Genomic DNA, 13,830 nt, shown 5'->3' on the forward strand with positions numbered 1-13,830 from the left:
CTTATTACTTCTGAAAGCCATATGACAGTGCCACACTGATGCTTATTATCATAGGCACAATCATATAGGTGTCATGTGAAATTTGTGACTAGAGTAAGGATACTTTGGAAGGAAAGACGCAGTATGTTATCTTGAATGGAGAGTCAGTGACAGATATAAAAATAACTTCAGGTGTGCCTCAGGAAAGTGTGTTTGGACCCATGCTATTCATTTTGTATATTTATAATCTGGCAGTAGATATTATTAGTAAACTGAGACTTTTGCCAGATAATACAGTTATTTATAATGAAGTACTGTAAATCTGTACTTGACAAACCATCTAAAGGAGTGTTTCAGTGTGTATGTTGCGTACCAGCCACCAACCAGTCTCCTTTCCTTGTTTCAGTTTGAAATGGTTTGTGGGAAGAACAATTGCTGTTAAGTCTCTTTGAGAGCCTGTATCTCTCTAAATTTTACCTTTGTGACCTTTTCACAAGATACAAATTGGAGCAAGGAATGTATTTGTTGAAATTTCTTGGGACAAACACTCTTGGAACTCTTAACTGTAAAACACTCTGTGATGGCAGAATGTCTCTCTTGCAGTATCTGTGACCGCTTCCAGTGATTGTTCTACTATCATGTAATTATACAGTAATGGTTCTTTCAGACTATTTATGCAACATACATTACCTTTTACCAAAGAAAAATCACCAAAAAGTGACAGTGTGTATCAAGGTATACCGCGACAGACATTACAGAAAATGAAGGGTAATGGTAATAGTCCTTAAAACGTACACAACGCAATTTGCAGCGTTAACAAAAATACCTGTGCACATACAGCACAACAAATGAAAATATGTAAATGTACTGGTTAGCATCAAAACTAACTATTTTGACATAACAGAGTTATAACAGAACGTGCCAAACATTACAAAAAACCAAAAGCAGACAGTATACAAAATCAGGAGCACAAATGAATAAAGCTTGTCTATTTTTAATACTTTTTCTTTATTTTTATGTATTTACGTATTATTTCTTAATTTTTTTATATAGAAACCTACTTAATTGATATAGTTTAGATTTCTTTGTAAAATCTATCATCATTCACAGTGGAACCCAGATATAACCTATGAGGTATACAGTGGTGTGCATAAGTATTATTACTACTGGTGATATTTCAGAATTATTTATCACAACATTACATTTGCTTGCATTGAGAGTCAGTTGCCATTACACTTCTGACATCATTAGCGTGGGGCGATTCGTACTATTATGAACACTGAATAAATTTTCAACTGGCAAGGCCGCTAAAATTATTTATTCATATAGATGACTTGTTTTGGAAATTCTCTGTTGCCATCTTCGGATCTATGTTTACATCATTACACAATCTTCTCCTTCAGTACTGTAGGTGGCACTGCCCCATGTTTGTGCATGTTAGTATTTTGAGCTACGGTATGTTTAGAAGTTGCCATGTCATAGCTGTTATTTTAAAGAAGACATGTTCAGTTATAGCGAATCTCTTTATGGAAAAATTCAAGGAGGAGGCATTGGAAACTGCGAACAAGAAACAGAGTGTTTATTTCCGGTACGTGGATGATAAGTTTATTTTTATGGTGGCATGGCAAGGAGGAACTGGGTCATTTTCACAAACATCTCGGTGGGGTCAATCTGAAGGTGCAGTTTACTATGGAGGAGGAGGCAGGCAGATGATAAAAAGTTTTCTTGATGTGGTAGTTTTCAAGAAAGAGGGTGGTGGTTTGGGGCACACGACTGTTACCTACACCAGGATCCGAACCGCCACCCACAACAAAAGCGAGCCATCATAAAAATATTGGCATATAGAGCAAGGAAAATCTGTGAACCGCAGCTGCTTGACACAGAATTAAAACGTGTCGCCAATGCATTGCTCAAGAATGGTTATTCATTCACTGAGACGAAAACTGCTAAGACCATCACATAGAAATCATAGCAATGCTCAAGCGCCAGTCAAATGGAAAGTTTTCCTGCCTTTCATTAAAGACATTACTTACCACATAGGAAAAATCTTCAAAAAACAGAACATCGTGGTAATCTGCAAACCCACCCGGAAGATACAAGATCACCTAAAATTGGCCAAGGATGCTCCACAACTGCTGGAGAAAACAGGAATGTATAGCATTCTATGCAGTTGTGTGGATGTGTACGTGGGTACAAAAAAAGAACGTGGGTACAAAAAAAAACAGCCAAAAAAGAGTAGAAGAGGACAAGGGCAATTGCAGTAGAGGGGAGACTGAGGGATTAGCTGTTGTGGAACATGATTTGCAGCCATGAGACCACCACCACCACCACCACCACATTCACTTTGATAGGACTCAAGTACTGGCAGTCACAAGTGGATTCCATGAAGGGCTATACAGAGACCATAGAGATTCTAAAACACCCTAGGAATTTCACTAGGAATGACGAGGGCGTAAAAGTAAATGACATGTGGATTCTAGTGCTGGAGAAGATGTGTACCAGTCTTCCACCATGCGGTAATAGCAACAGTGGGCAGCGGCAGTCAACAATGGCCAATTGCGCACGTGTATTCAAAACGTGACAAACCCGCCACTGCGCGGAAGCACACGGAAGCGAAATTTCGCTGTATTCAGTATCAAGCCAGGGTGTGAATCGGACATTCAAAGAAGCTACGAACCCCCTTGAAAAATGTCCTCTGCAGATGGGGACACAAGCCTGGAACGTTTTATTAACTGGATCTTCGTTGTGTTGGTAGGTTACAGGGAAAATGCAATGGTCTACGGAGGAGATTGCTTACTGACCCATCTTAGAAAATTGCTCAAACATGTATGGTATGTACCAAATATAGGTATCGGTTATGTGGATAGTGCAGGTTTTTTCTGATCCACCAGATAGTGATTCAGAAATGCTGAAAAATCTGAACTTGCAGACACTTAAAGATTGGTGCCAACTATCCCAAGTGAGTCTCTTACATAGTTGCGAGAACCAGTATTAAGTGAGGAAAATACTACATCTACCTACTTACTGCTTCCGTAGGACTTTCGAAGACAAGACAAGCCAAATTACAGAACACACAGAGGCATTTAAGGGCTCATTCTTCAAATACTTCTTAAGCAAACAGAACAGGGAGAAGTCTTAATATTGGTACATTGGAAAAGAATACATCTTGCTGAAAAAAAATCTAAATGTCATACATATTTATGAAGAAATGAATGATTTGTATGTATGGGTGGTGGATGCACTTGTAGCATACAGAATTTAACCGTGTTGCAGCATCACTAAAATATTCATGTGATTTCTGTTTCAGGCTTAAGAATGCAATAGACAAAATAATGCCGATCGCTCTTGAAGCATTTACAAAGGAATGTCAGAAATTAGGAGCAGAAAGGTAATTTCATGCATGCAAATTTTTTAATATTAAAAATAGCAGAATTGGAGGGACAAGTGGGAAATGTGCTAGCTGTCATTTTAGTAAGGATTAGACTGGCCAAATTATCTGTTGCATTTTCGAAAGCACCGCATACTGATAACAAGGGATTGGCTGTATAAATTGCATTGTATTATTGTACTTGTGTTCTTGTCATTGAAGTTAACCAAACGTGTAACATGCAGTATCACAAAATACGTTCGTGGGGCTTAGCACTCTTCTCCTCTGATGCCTTCAATTTGATTCTGTAAAAAGATTGTAAGGGCACATATGACCTCAATAACTTTCACATGGTATTTGCTTAACTTAAGGGAACTGGGTAGGATACACAAGCTTGCACTTGCAGTTCTGAACATTAATCATTATACCTCTTAAAGATCTCTGTGCAATTCAATGAATATTTTACTACATATAGTATATATTTTAAGTGGCATCAGTGTAAATTTTCATGGTTCTTGTTTGTCAAATTTAAAATGGAGAAAATAATTAGTTAATAAATATTAATTTTTTAGTATAAAAATAAAGTCTGTTTCAGGTACCAGTTTCTGAAAATGCATAAATGCTGTTTTCATGTGATCTGTTTGGTATATTCTTGATAAATCTGGGAAAAATTATGTATTTAGCACATAATAGTTCAGCAGTTAAAATATTTTGTGTTTGATAAAGAAATTATTTAATAATTCTGCATTTTTGTCTTTTTTTTTTTTTTTTTTTCACTATTCATCATACAATATCTAGAGTACCAACTTTAAAAATATAATAGTTGGGTCAAATATAATGTGGGCTGTGTAAAATAATTGTGCCAAGTCTTAGTCTTGCATCTCGTATCATTTTTGAGAAAATGGTTCCTAAATAAGCTGTTGTCTCCTTTGATGAAGCATCTGCAGTTCGATCTGTATAGAAGACTCAATAGTTTTTTAGTTCAAAAAACACAATTTTGGCACGCATTCCAACATAAGCTGTTGGAACTTTTGCTCAAGTTCTAGTTTCGATTGTGAAGACATTTCTTCAGCAACTTCTCATTACTCAGTTCCTGCCGCGCGGGATTAGCCAAGTGGTCTAAGGCGCTGCAGTCATGGACTGTGCGACTGGTCCCGGCGGAGGTTCGAGTCCTCCCTTGGGTTTGTGTGTGTGTGTGTGTGTGTGTGTGTGTGTGTGTGTGTGTGTGTGTGTGTTCCTCCTCAGGATAATTTAGGTTAAGTAGTGTGTAAGCTTAGGGACTGATGACCTTAGCAGTTAAATCCCATAAGATTTCACGTACATTTGAACATTTTTTACTCAGTTCCTTAAGCAGGTTTTATTGTCGGAATGATAACATAAGGAAGTGAATGGTAATGATTGTACCCTTCACCAGCAACAGCAGCCCACTGAAAACCACACCAAGATTAGATTTCTTTCAGGCACATCATATGTTAAGGCTTTGCATGTGTTTAAGATTTATGTGACAAGGAAGACCATACTGTAACTCTCGTAGCTTCTTGATCATTTACATTACTTCTCAGGGCATTACCAAATATTTTTGCAAAAGATCTATTTCTTTGTTTGTAAGTTACCCATCCCCACGAAGTCACTTGTTGTCACTCAATTTTTGCCCACTTAGTTGTGACTTCATCTACATCTACATCTACATCCATACTCCGCAAGCCACCTGACGGTGTGTGGCGTAGGGTACCTTGAGTACCTCTATCGGTTCTCCCTTCTATTCCGGTCTCGTATTGTTCGTGGAAAGAAACATTGTCGGTATGCCTCTGTGTGGGCTCTAATCTCTCTGATTTTATCCTCATGGTCTCTTCGTGAGATATAAGTAGGAGGGAGAAATATACTGCTTGACTCCTCGGTGAAGGTATGTTCTCAAAACTTCAACAAAAGCCCGTACCGAGCTACTGAGCGTCTCTCCTGCAGAGTCTTCTACTGGAGTTTATCTATCATCTCTGTAATGCTTTCGTGACTACTAAATGATCCTGTAACAAAGCGTGCTGCTCTTCGTTGGATCTTCTCTATCTCTTCTATCAACCCTATCTGGTACAGATCCCACACTGCTGAGTAGTATTCAAGCAGTGGGCGAACAAGCGTACTGTAACCTACTTCCTTTGTTTTCGGATTGCATTTCCTTAGGATTCTTCCAATGAATCTGTCTGGCATCTGCTTTACCGATGATCCACTTTATATGATCATTCCATTTTAAATCACTCCTAATGCATACTCCCAGATAATTTATGGAATTACCTGCTTCCAGTTGCTGACCTGCTATATTGTAGCTAAATGATATGGGATCTTTCTTTCTATGTATCCGCAGCACATTACAGTTGTCTACATTGAGATTCAATTGCCATTCCCTGCACCATACGTCAATTCGCTGCAGATCCTCCTGCATTTCAGTACAATTTTCTAATGTTACAACCTCTCGATATACCACAGCGTCGTCCGCAAAAAGCCTCAGTGAACTTCCGATATCATCCACAAGGACTTCAGTTTACGTACCCTTTTCCTGTCCTTTTGAACATAGTGTACACATTCCAGTTTTACAGTACAGTCACCATCACCAAAGTATTGTGAAAAACTCATATCATGTTCATATACCAATTGTTTGAACATTCCTACAGAAACTTTGACCTCCTTACCTCCACTAGACCGAAATTATAGTTTTTGTCACATTAATGATTAGACACTTCATTGCTACGCCCTCAACAATAGTTTGTTGGAATCTCTACGTCAATAACTGTTGTTGTCATCGTTTGCAGTCCAGAAACTGGTTTGATGCAGCTCTCCATGCTACTCTAACCTGTGCAAACTTCATCATCTCCAAGTAACTACTGCAACCTACATCCTTCTGAATCTGTTGATCTCCCTCTACAATTTGTACCCTCCACGGTGCCCTCCAATACTGAATTGGTGATCCCTTGATGCCTCAGGACGTGTCCTACCAACTGATCACTTCTTCTTGTCAAGTTGTGCCACAAATTCCTCTTCTCACTAATTCTGTTCAATACCTCGTCATTAGTTATGTGATCTATCCATCTAATCTTCAGCATTCTTCTGTAGCACCACTTTCAAAAGCTTCTATTCTCTTCTTGTCCAAACTATTTATCGTCCACGTTTCACTTCCATACGTGGCCACACTCCATACAAATACTTTCAGAAACGACTTCCTGATGCTTAAATCTATACTTGATGTTAACAAATTTATCTTCTTCAGAAACGCTTTCGTTGCCATTGCCAGTCTACATTTTATATCCTCTCTACTTCAACCATGATCAGTTATTTTGCTCCCCAAACAGCAAAACTCCTTTACTACTTTAAGTGCCTCATTTCCTAATCTAATTCCCTCAGCATCACCTGACTTAATTTGACTACATTCCATTATCCTCGTTTTGCTTTTTTTGGTGCTCGTCTTATATCCTTTCAAGATACTATCCATTCCATTCAGCTGCTCTTCCATGTCCTTTGCTGTCTCTGATAGATTTGCGATGTCGTCGGCAAACCTCGAAGTTTTTATTTCTTCTCCATGGATTTAAATTCCTACTCCAAATTTTTCTTTTGCTTCCTTTACTACTTGTTCAATATACAGATTGAATAACATCACAGATAGATCACAACCCCATCTCACCCCCTTCCCAATCACTGCTCCCTTGATTCTTATAACTGCCATCTAGTTTCTGTCAAATTGTAAATAGGTTTTCACTCTCTGTATTTTACCCCTGCCACCTTCAGCATTTGAAAGGGAGTATTCCAGTCAACATTGTCAAAAGCTTTCTCTCGGTCTACAAGTGCTCTAAATGTAGGTTTTTTTCTTAGTCTATCTTCTAAGATACGTCATAGGGTCAGTATTGCCTCGCGCGTTCCAACATTTCTACAGAATCCAAACTGATCTTCCCCAATGTTGGCTTCTACCAGTTTTTCCATTCGTCTGTAAAGAATGCTTGTTACTATTTTACAGCCGTGACTTATTAAACGAATAGTTCAGTAATTTTCACACATGTCAGCACCCGCTTCCTTTGCGATTGGAATTATTATATTCTTCTTGAAGTCTGAGGGTATTTCGCCTGTCTCATACATCTTGGTCACCAGATGGAGTAGTTCTGTCAGGGCTGGCTCTCCCAAGGCTATCAGTAGTTCTAATGGAACGTTGTCTATTCCCGGGGCCTTGTTCCATATTAGCACTTTCAGTGCTCTGTCAAATTCTTCATGCAGTATCATATCTCCCATTTCATCTTCATCTACGTCCTTTTCTATTTCCATAATTTTGCCCTCAAGTACATCTCCCTTGTATACAGGGTGGTCCATTGATCATGACTGGGCCAAATACCTCACGAAATAAGCATCAGACGAAAAAACTACAAAGAACGAAACTCGTCTAGCTTGAAAGGGGAAACCAGATGGCGCTATGATTGGCCCGCTAGATGGCGCTGCCATAACATTCCACCAGTGCGGACGGTATTTGCTTCGTGATACGTTACCCGTGTTAAAATAGACCATTTACCGATCTCGGAAAAGGTCGATGTCGTGTTGATGTATGGCTATTGTGATCAAAATGCCCAATGGGCGTGTGCTATGTATGCTTCTCGGTATCCTGGACGACATCATGCAAGTGTCTGGACCGTTTGCTGGATAGTTACTTTATTTAAGGAAACAGGAAGTGTTCAGCCACATGTGAAACATCAACCATGACCTGCAACAAATGACGGTGCTGCTGTCGCAGCTAATCCGCACATCAGTAGCAGACAAATTGCACGAGAATCGGGAATCTCAAAAACGTCCGTGTTGAGAACGCTACATCAACATCAATTGCACCCGTACCATACTTCTATGCACCAGGAATTGCATGGCGACGACTTTGAACGTTGTGTACAGTTCTGCCACTGAGCTTAAGAGAAATTACGGGAGGAAGACAGATTTTTTGCACGCGTTCTATTTAGTGACGAAGCGTCATTCATTAACAGCGGTAACATAAACTGGCATAATTTGCACTATTGGGCGACCTTGGTGGGTTAATGTATGGTGCGGCATTATGGGAGGAAGGATAATTGGCCCCAATTTTATCGATGGCAATCTAAATGTTGCAATGTATGCTGATTTCCTACTTAGTGTTCTACCGATGTTGCTACAAGATATTTCACTGCATGACAGAATGGCAATGTACTTCAAACGTGATGGATGTCCGGCACATAGCTCATGTGCGGTTGAAGCGGTGTTGAATAGCATATTTCATGACAGGTGTATTGATCGTTGAAGCACCATACCATGGCCAGCACGTTCACTGGATCTGACGTCCCCAGATTTCTTTCTGTGGGGAAAGTTGAAGGATATTGACTATCGTGATCCACCGACAACCCTGACATGTGTCAACGCATTGTCAATGCATGTGAGAACATTACGGAAGGCGAACTACTCGGTGTTGAGAGGAATGTCATTACACGTATTGCCAAATGCATAGAGGTTGACGGACATCATTTTGAGCTTTTATTGCGTTGATGTGGCATTTACAGGTAATCACTCTGTAACCGCATGTGTTCTCAGAAATGATAAGTTCACAAAGGTACATCTATCACATTGGAACAACCAAAATAAAATGTTCAAACGTACCTATGTTCTGTATTTTAATTTAAAAAACCTACCTGTTACCAACTGTTCGTCTAAAATTGTGAGCCATATGTTTGTGACTATTACAGTACCATCTATCATAAAGCGAAAAAAGTGGTCCAACCAAAACATTCATATTTCTTTACATACTACACAAATAAGTAATAAAAAATGGGGGTTCCTATTTTTAAAAAACACAGTTGATATCCTTTTGACCTATGGCAGCGCCACCAAGCAGGCCAACCATAGTGCCATCTGGTTTCCCCCTTCAAGCTAGACAAATTTCGTTCTTTGTAGTTTTTTCGTTTGACCCTTATTTCGTGAGATATTTGGCCCAGTCACGATCAACGGACCACCCTGTAGACCCTCTATATACGATGTATACGAGATGCGACAATAAAGTAATGAGACTGACTTGGAAAAAAATGTTGCTTACTGTTTTAGTCAAGTTTAGTGTTGTCTCTTTCAAAGTAGTTCCCTTCTGATTGCACACACTTTTTCCAGTGCTTATGCCATTGATGGTAACATTTCTGGAACCCATCTTCTGTAATATCCCCCATGGCCCTCATTGCAGCTTTTTGGACATCTTGTGTTGTTTAAAAATGGTGTCCCTTGACCACCATTTTGACTCTTGGAAATAGAAAAAAGTTGCACAGACCGATATCTGGTGAATAAGGTGGCTGTGATAGTACTGAAATTTGTTTTGAGGTTAAAAAATCGCTGTACTGGCAGAGCAGTGTGGGATGGTGCATTATCATGATGCAGAATCCAATTATCAGCAATGTTGGCACAGACATGAAGAACTCTTTTACGAAGTCTTTCTTTGTAATAATATTGCTTAACTGTTTGTCCAGGAGGCACCCATTCTTTATGAACAATTCCCTTGGATTCAAAGACGCACACAAGCATGCTTTTCACTTTTGACTTTGACATGCGACGTTTTTTGGTCTGGGTGATCCCTTTTATCACCATTGCGAACTTTCGCGCTTTGTCTCTGGATCATAGTGAAAAAACCAACTTTCATCACCAGTGATAACATGACTCAAAAATTCTGGATTGATTTCCGTTTACTCTAACAGATCGGCTGCCACATTTTTCCGTGTTTCTCGCTGTTGCGGTGTGAGATTTTTGGGGACCATTTTTGCACTAATCTTTCTCATACCAAGATCTTCAGTTATTATTAGACGAACCGCTTCTCGATTGATGTTCAGTTCTTCTGCAATCATTTTCACGGAAAATCTTTGATCAGATCATACGAGTTCACGCACCGTGGCCAAGTTGACATCTGTCCGTGAGGTTGATGGTCGTCCACTGCAGTCTTCATCTTCAACATTCGTTCTGCCTTCACTAAACATTTTATGCCAATGAAAAACTTGAGCTCTTGACATAACCTCCTCTCCAAAAGCCTTCTGATGCTTACCGTAAGTTGTCGTCGCGTTTTCACCCAATTTAACGCAAAAAGAAATGGCAGACTGTTGTGCAATATTATGTGGTTCCATTTCCATGACGAGACACACAAACCCCTGTTAACTTATTACAGCACAACTCACGACTGAGCAGTTGCATCAATGTTTTACTTGGACTAGATGCTGCTTACAAGCAAAGGCCAAATTCATATTTTTGAGGAAAAGGGCCTTGTTTCACAAAGCCCCTAGCACCCAGCGCACATCGGTCTATCGATTTCTCATATGATTTTGAACGCTTCCCTGTTGATTTTTGAACAAATTCTAAGTCTATTTCTGAAAGCAGCTGAATATAGCTGAACGGATGAATGTCAGTCGCTGTTCATGTGGTTGACTGGGTCTGCAAATGATCAGCGTTGTTATAACTACTAGCGAATTCCATAGATTCAGACTACCAGAGTGGAAAAAAATGACTAACAGGAATAACAGGCAACAAAGATTGCGTATTGTCTCCTCCGTGTGTTCAAGAAAATGAAATTTTGACAGAAAATTTTTGGCCAGACCACTAGACTGCTAAGGGCCAGTTATACAGTCCACGGCTAATGTTCTATTCTGGGAGTAGCGTGGAAAATGCATTATACGAACACTTAATAACGCCCAACCAGATAACTAAACCGGTGACGAAATTAGCCAGAAAATAAGTTTTGACACTGGCAGGTATAGTTACAGAATTAGTGGTAAGATTGTTTGTTAGAACGTGGAAGGAGAAGAAATGCGTACTCTCACAAATTAGGGAGAATATGACGATTCGAAATTTATTTAAAAATTTATTACTATTGCTTTTCGATCTCATGCTTCAGAAGCTAGAGAGTATGAATTAAATGTGAAACTATTTCCTAACACAAAACCTTTTGCTTGTAGTAGGCCTAATAGACATTTGATATTGGTGCTTCATGAATTATATTCCGTTGTGTTATAAAAATGACCATTTGCGCCAAAACAGTCTCATTTATTTGGTGTGTGTCACAACTGCTGCAATATTGGGCAGGCCTATTTCGTTTTATATAGCAGTGACAAAATATACGTAATCAGATCGAGAAACCACACCAGTCTTGGGTACAATTTGTATTAACAGCTTTTCTAGTATTAAACAACGACATTTCGTTTTTTCATGTAGCAAAACGTTGACGAACTTTGATGAGGCATTAGATTCTTTCCCAGAAAGGAAAGTACGCCATATAAAGTTGTGGCAAGATTAGAGAGAAAAGAAGCTAGGACTTAACGATTGAAGAAACGTGTACTGTCTTGCTTGTCTCTTGTCTTTAGTCGTTTTATGCATCCTATATTTAATTTTGTCACACAAATCAGCAAGTTATTAGCTAATAGGCAGTAAAGACGGCAAATTTTCTGAAGAGTTCTTGTTATGCCGGTTACAAATAATCCCAACCAGTATTAATTCTGAATTTTTTTTAAAGAGGAGCAGGATGTCAATAAGAGGAGCAGGATGTCAAACGGGCCGACTGGCAGCAAGACAGGCACCACAGGACATTTTAATTTCCACTGGCGTGAATATAGTTTGATGGCACCCATTCCATTACAAAATATTACCTGTTTGAATTCCACAGAGCGAAATACAAAAGACGTGCCATGGAAGAATGCTGTGTGGATAGTCGTGGCACTGCACTTTGCCACACTTAAGACCAAATAACATGTCTTATGTTCCCTCAAATATATATGTTTTATGTATCAGACTCTTCAGAAAGATGCGTGCTACAAAATGAAGATATTTTTGAAAAGTCAATTTTTAAATTTTTGGCGCCCTACCTGAATGCTCAAGGGAGGGGGGAGCGCAACTATCTAATATCGCCCTGGTTTGGAAATATCCTACATCCGGACCTGATTTACATAGCAGTCTGAGTTGTAGTGGGAGGTGGTAGTCTCCACGTGACCCGTGTTTACGTTAACGTTAAGTGATTTTGCTGTTCCCTCTTCATTTATTGCTCTCACTTCAAATCAAAACAAAACGGATTTCTGTGGTCGGGAGCTATCAAGTGAATTAAAATACATTCACACAATTACGGAAGGCTAAAATATATTATTAGTCTGATTTTATTTTGTTTCCACCTTTCTGACAGTCAAGTGCTAATCGCCTTGCAGAACAATGAACTTATTTTTGTCGGTTTGTTAAAGAAATTTGACTTTTACTAATCTTTTCTGTTGAGGCAGTCAATTTATTTGAAACTAAGTGTTTAATTCCACACTATTGGCTAGATTCAACTGTTCGCTGCATTTCAAGTTCATGTTTTCATCTTCTAGCACGTATGGCATTATGCCTTAATAAAGAACCAAACACGAGATAATACAGTACAGGTACTCCAAGAAAATGTACATCTGAATCTGGACATACGAATGTGCACTTAAAGCCGAATGATGCGTTTTAGTATAGTTCACAGAATTCCCATGCTCTTGGAGTGTCCTCTAATGTCTTGTTTCTTTTATGACATAATGTAAGATCTTTTAATGTTTTACACGTATGAACGTACGGGCTTCCTGTGTCACAGTAGCTGCGCAAGTGCTGCGACACCTGCTATTTGGTGTGCTCTGGCAACTGCTGAAACAATTCTATTTCTTACAGCTTGCGCGAAAATATTGCGAATGGTTGTTTGGAAAGCGTTACTTTCAAAGTAAATTTCCTTTTACGTAAGATGAACTCTGTGCGCGCGAATGTCCGATGAATTTCTTAAATCACAGAGCATTTGACTCTCATTCAGAAATCAAATCTTTGAGGGCGACCATTTAGAATATTTTCGAGCCCAGGAGATCAGACATTTATGGCATTGTAAAAAAATTTACTGGCACATTTTTGTGATGTATCTTTAAAGTGTAACACGCACACAAAAGACCATAATGTGTTAAAGCTTAGCTTCTCTTGCAGCTTATTAATCTTAGTGACCAATATTAAATGTAAAAACTTTTCTTTTCTTGTAGCTACACTATGTGTATATATATATTAATTTAAACCATTGCCTTTTCCTATTTGTGTGTTCACGCTACTTTACAGTGATGTTGCTACTGGCTGACTACATCACGTGTCCTATGATCTGAATATCCACTGTCATCGGCTGGCGAGATCACTTGACATGAGCTACAATTGGCTTACAAAAGCGCATCGCAATCTCGATTTCAATCCTTCGGAAAATAACATGTGGTGTTTGGTGGAATACGAAAATATGCAGTGTACATGTTGCTGCACATCAGACATCTTTCTAAAACGTGTTTTTTCCTCCGAGTTTCGTTTTTCAAAGTTCCGGGAAATTCTACGCTGGTGTATAAAACCACACTCATTTAAAGGGTTGATAAGTTTTACAGTTTCGAGGAAATGTAAACTGTCACTTAACGCGGAAATAAATGTATTCTCATCCGAGAGAAAGTGTATTTTTA

General features: G+C 39.1%; 1 protein-coding gene across 3 annotated transcripts in view; it reads left to right on the forward strand.

Moving 5' to 3' along the window:
* LOC124621835 (ubinuclein-1) overlaps positions 1–13,830 on the forward strand; it is a 352,960-nt gene that overhangs the window by 217,312 nt on the left and 121,818 nt on the right. For all 3 annotated transcript variants that reach the window (XM_047147277.1, XM_047147276.1, XM_047147278.1), the window contains one exon: positions 3,287–3,367. In XM_047147277.1, coding sequence (XP_047003233.1) covers positions 3,287–3,367 — 81 coding nt within the window. The remainder of the gene's footprint in view (positions 1–3,286; positions 3,368–13,830) is intronic.

The sequence above is a fragment of the Schistocerca americana genome, chromosome 7, assembly GCF_021461395.2.
Source record: "Schistocerca americana isolate TAMUIC-IGC-003095 chromosome 7, iqSchAmer2.1, whole genome shotgun sequence".
Classification (NCBI taxonomy): Eukaryota; Metazoa; Arthropoda; class Insecta; order Orthoptera; family Acrididae; genus Schistocerca; species Schistocerca americana.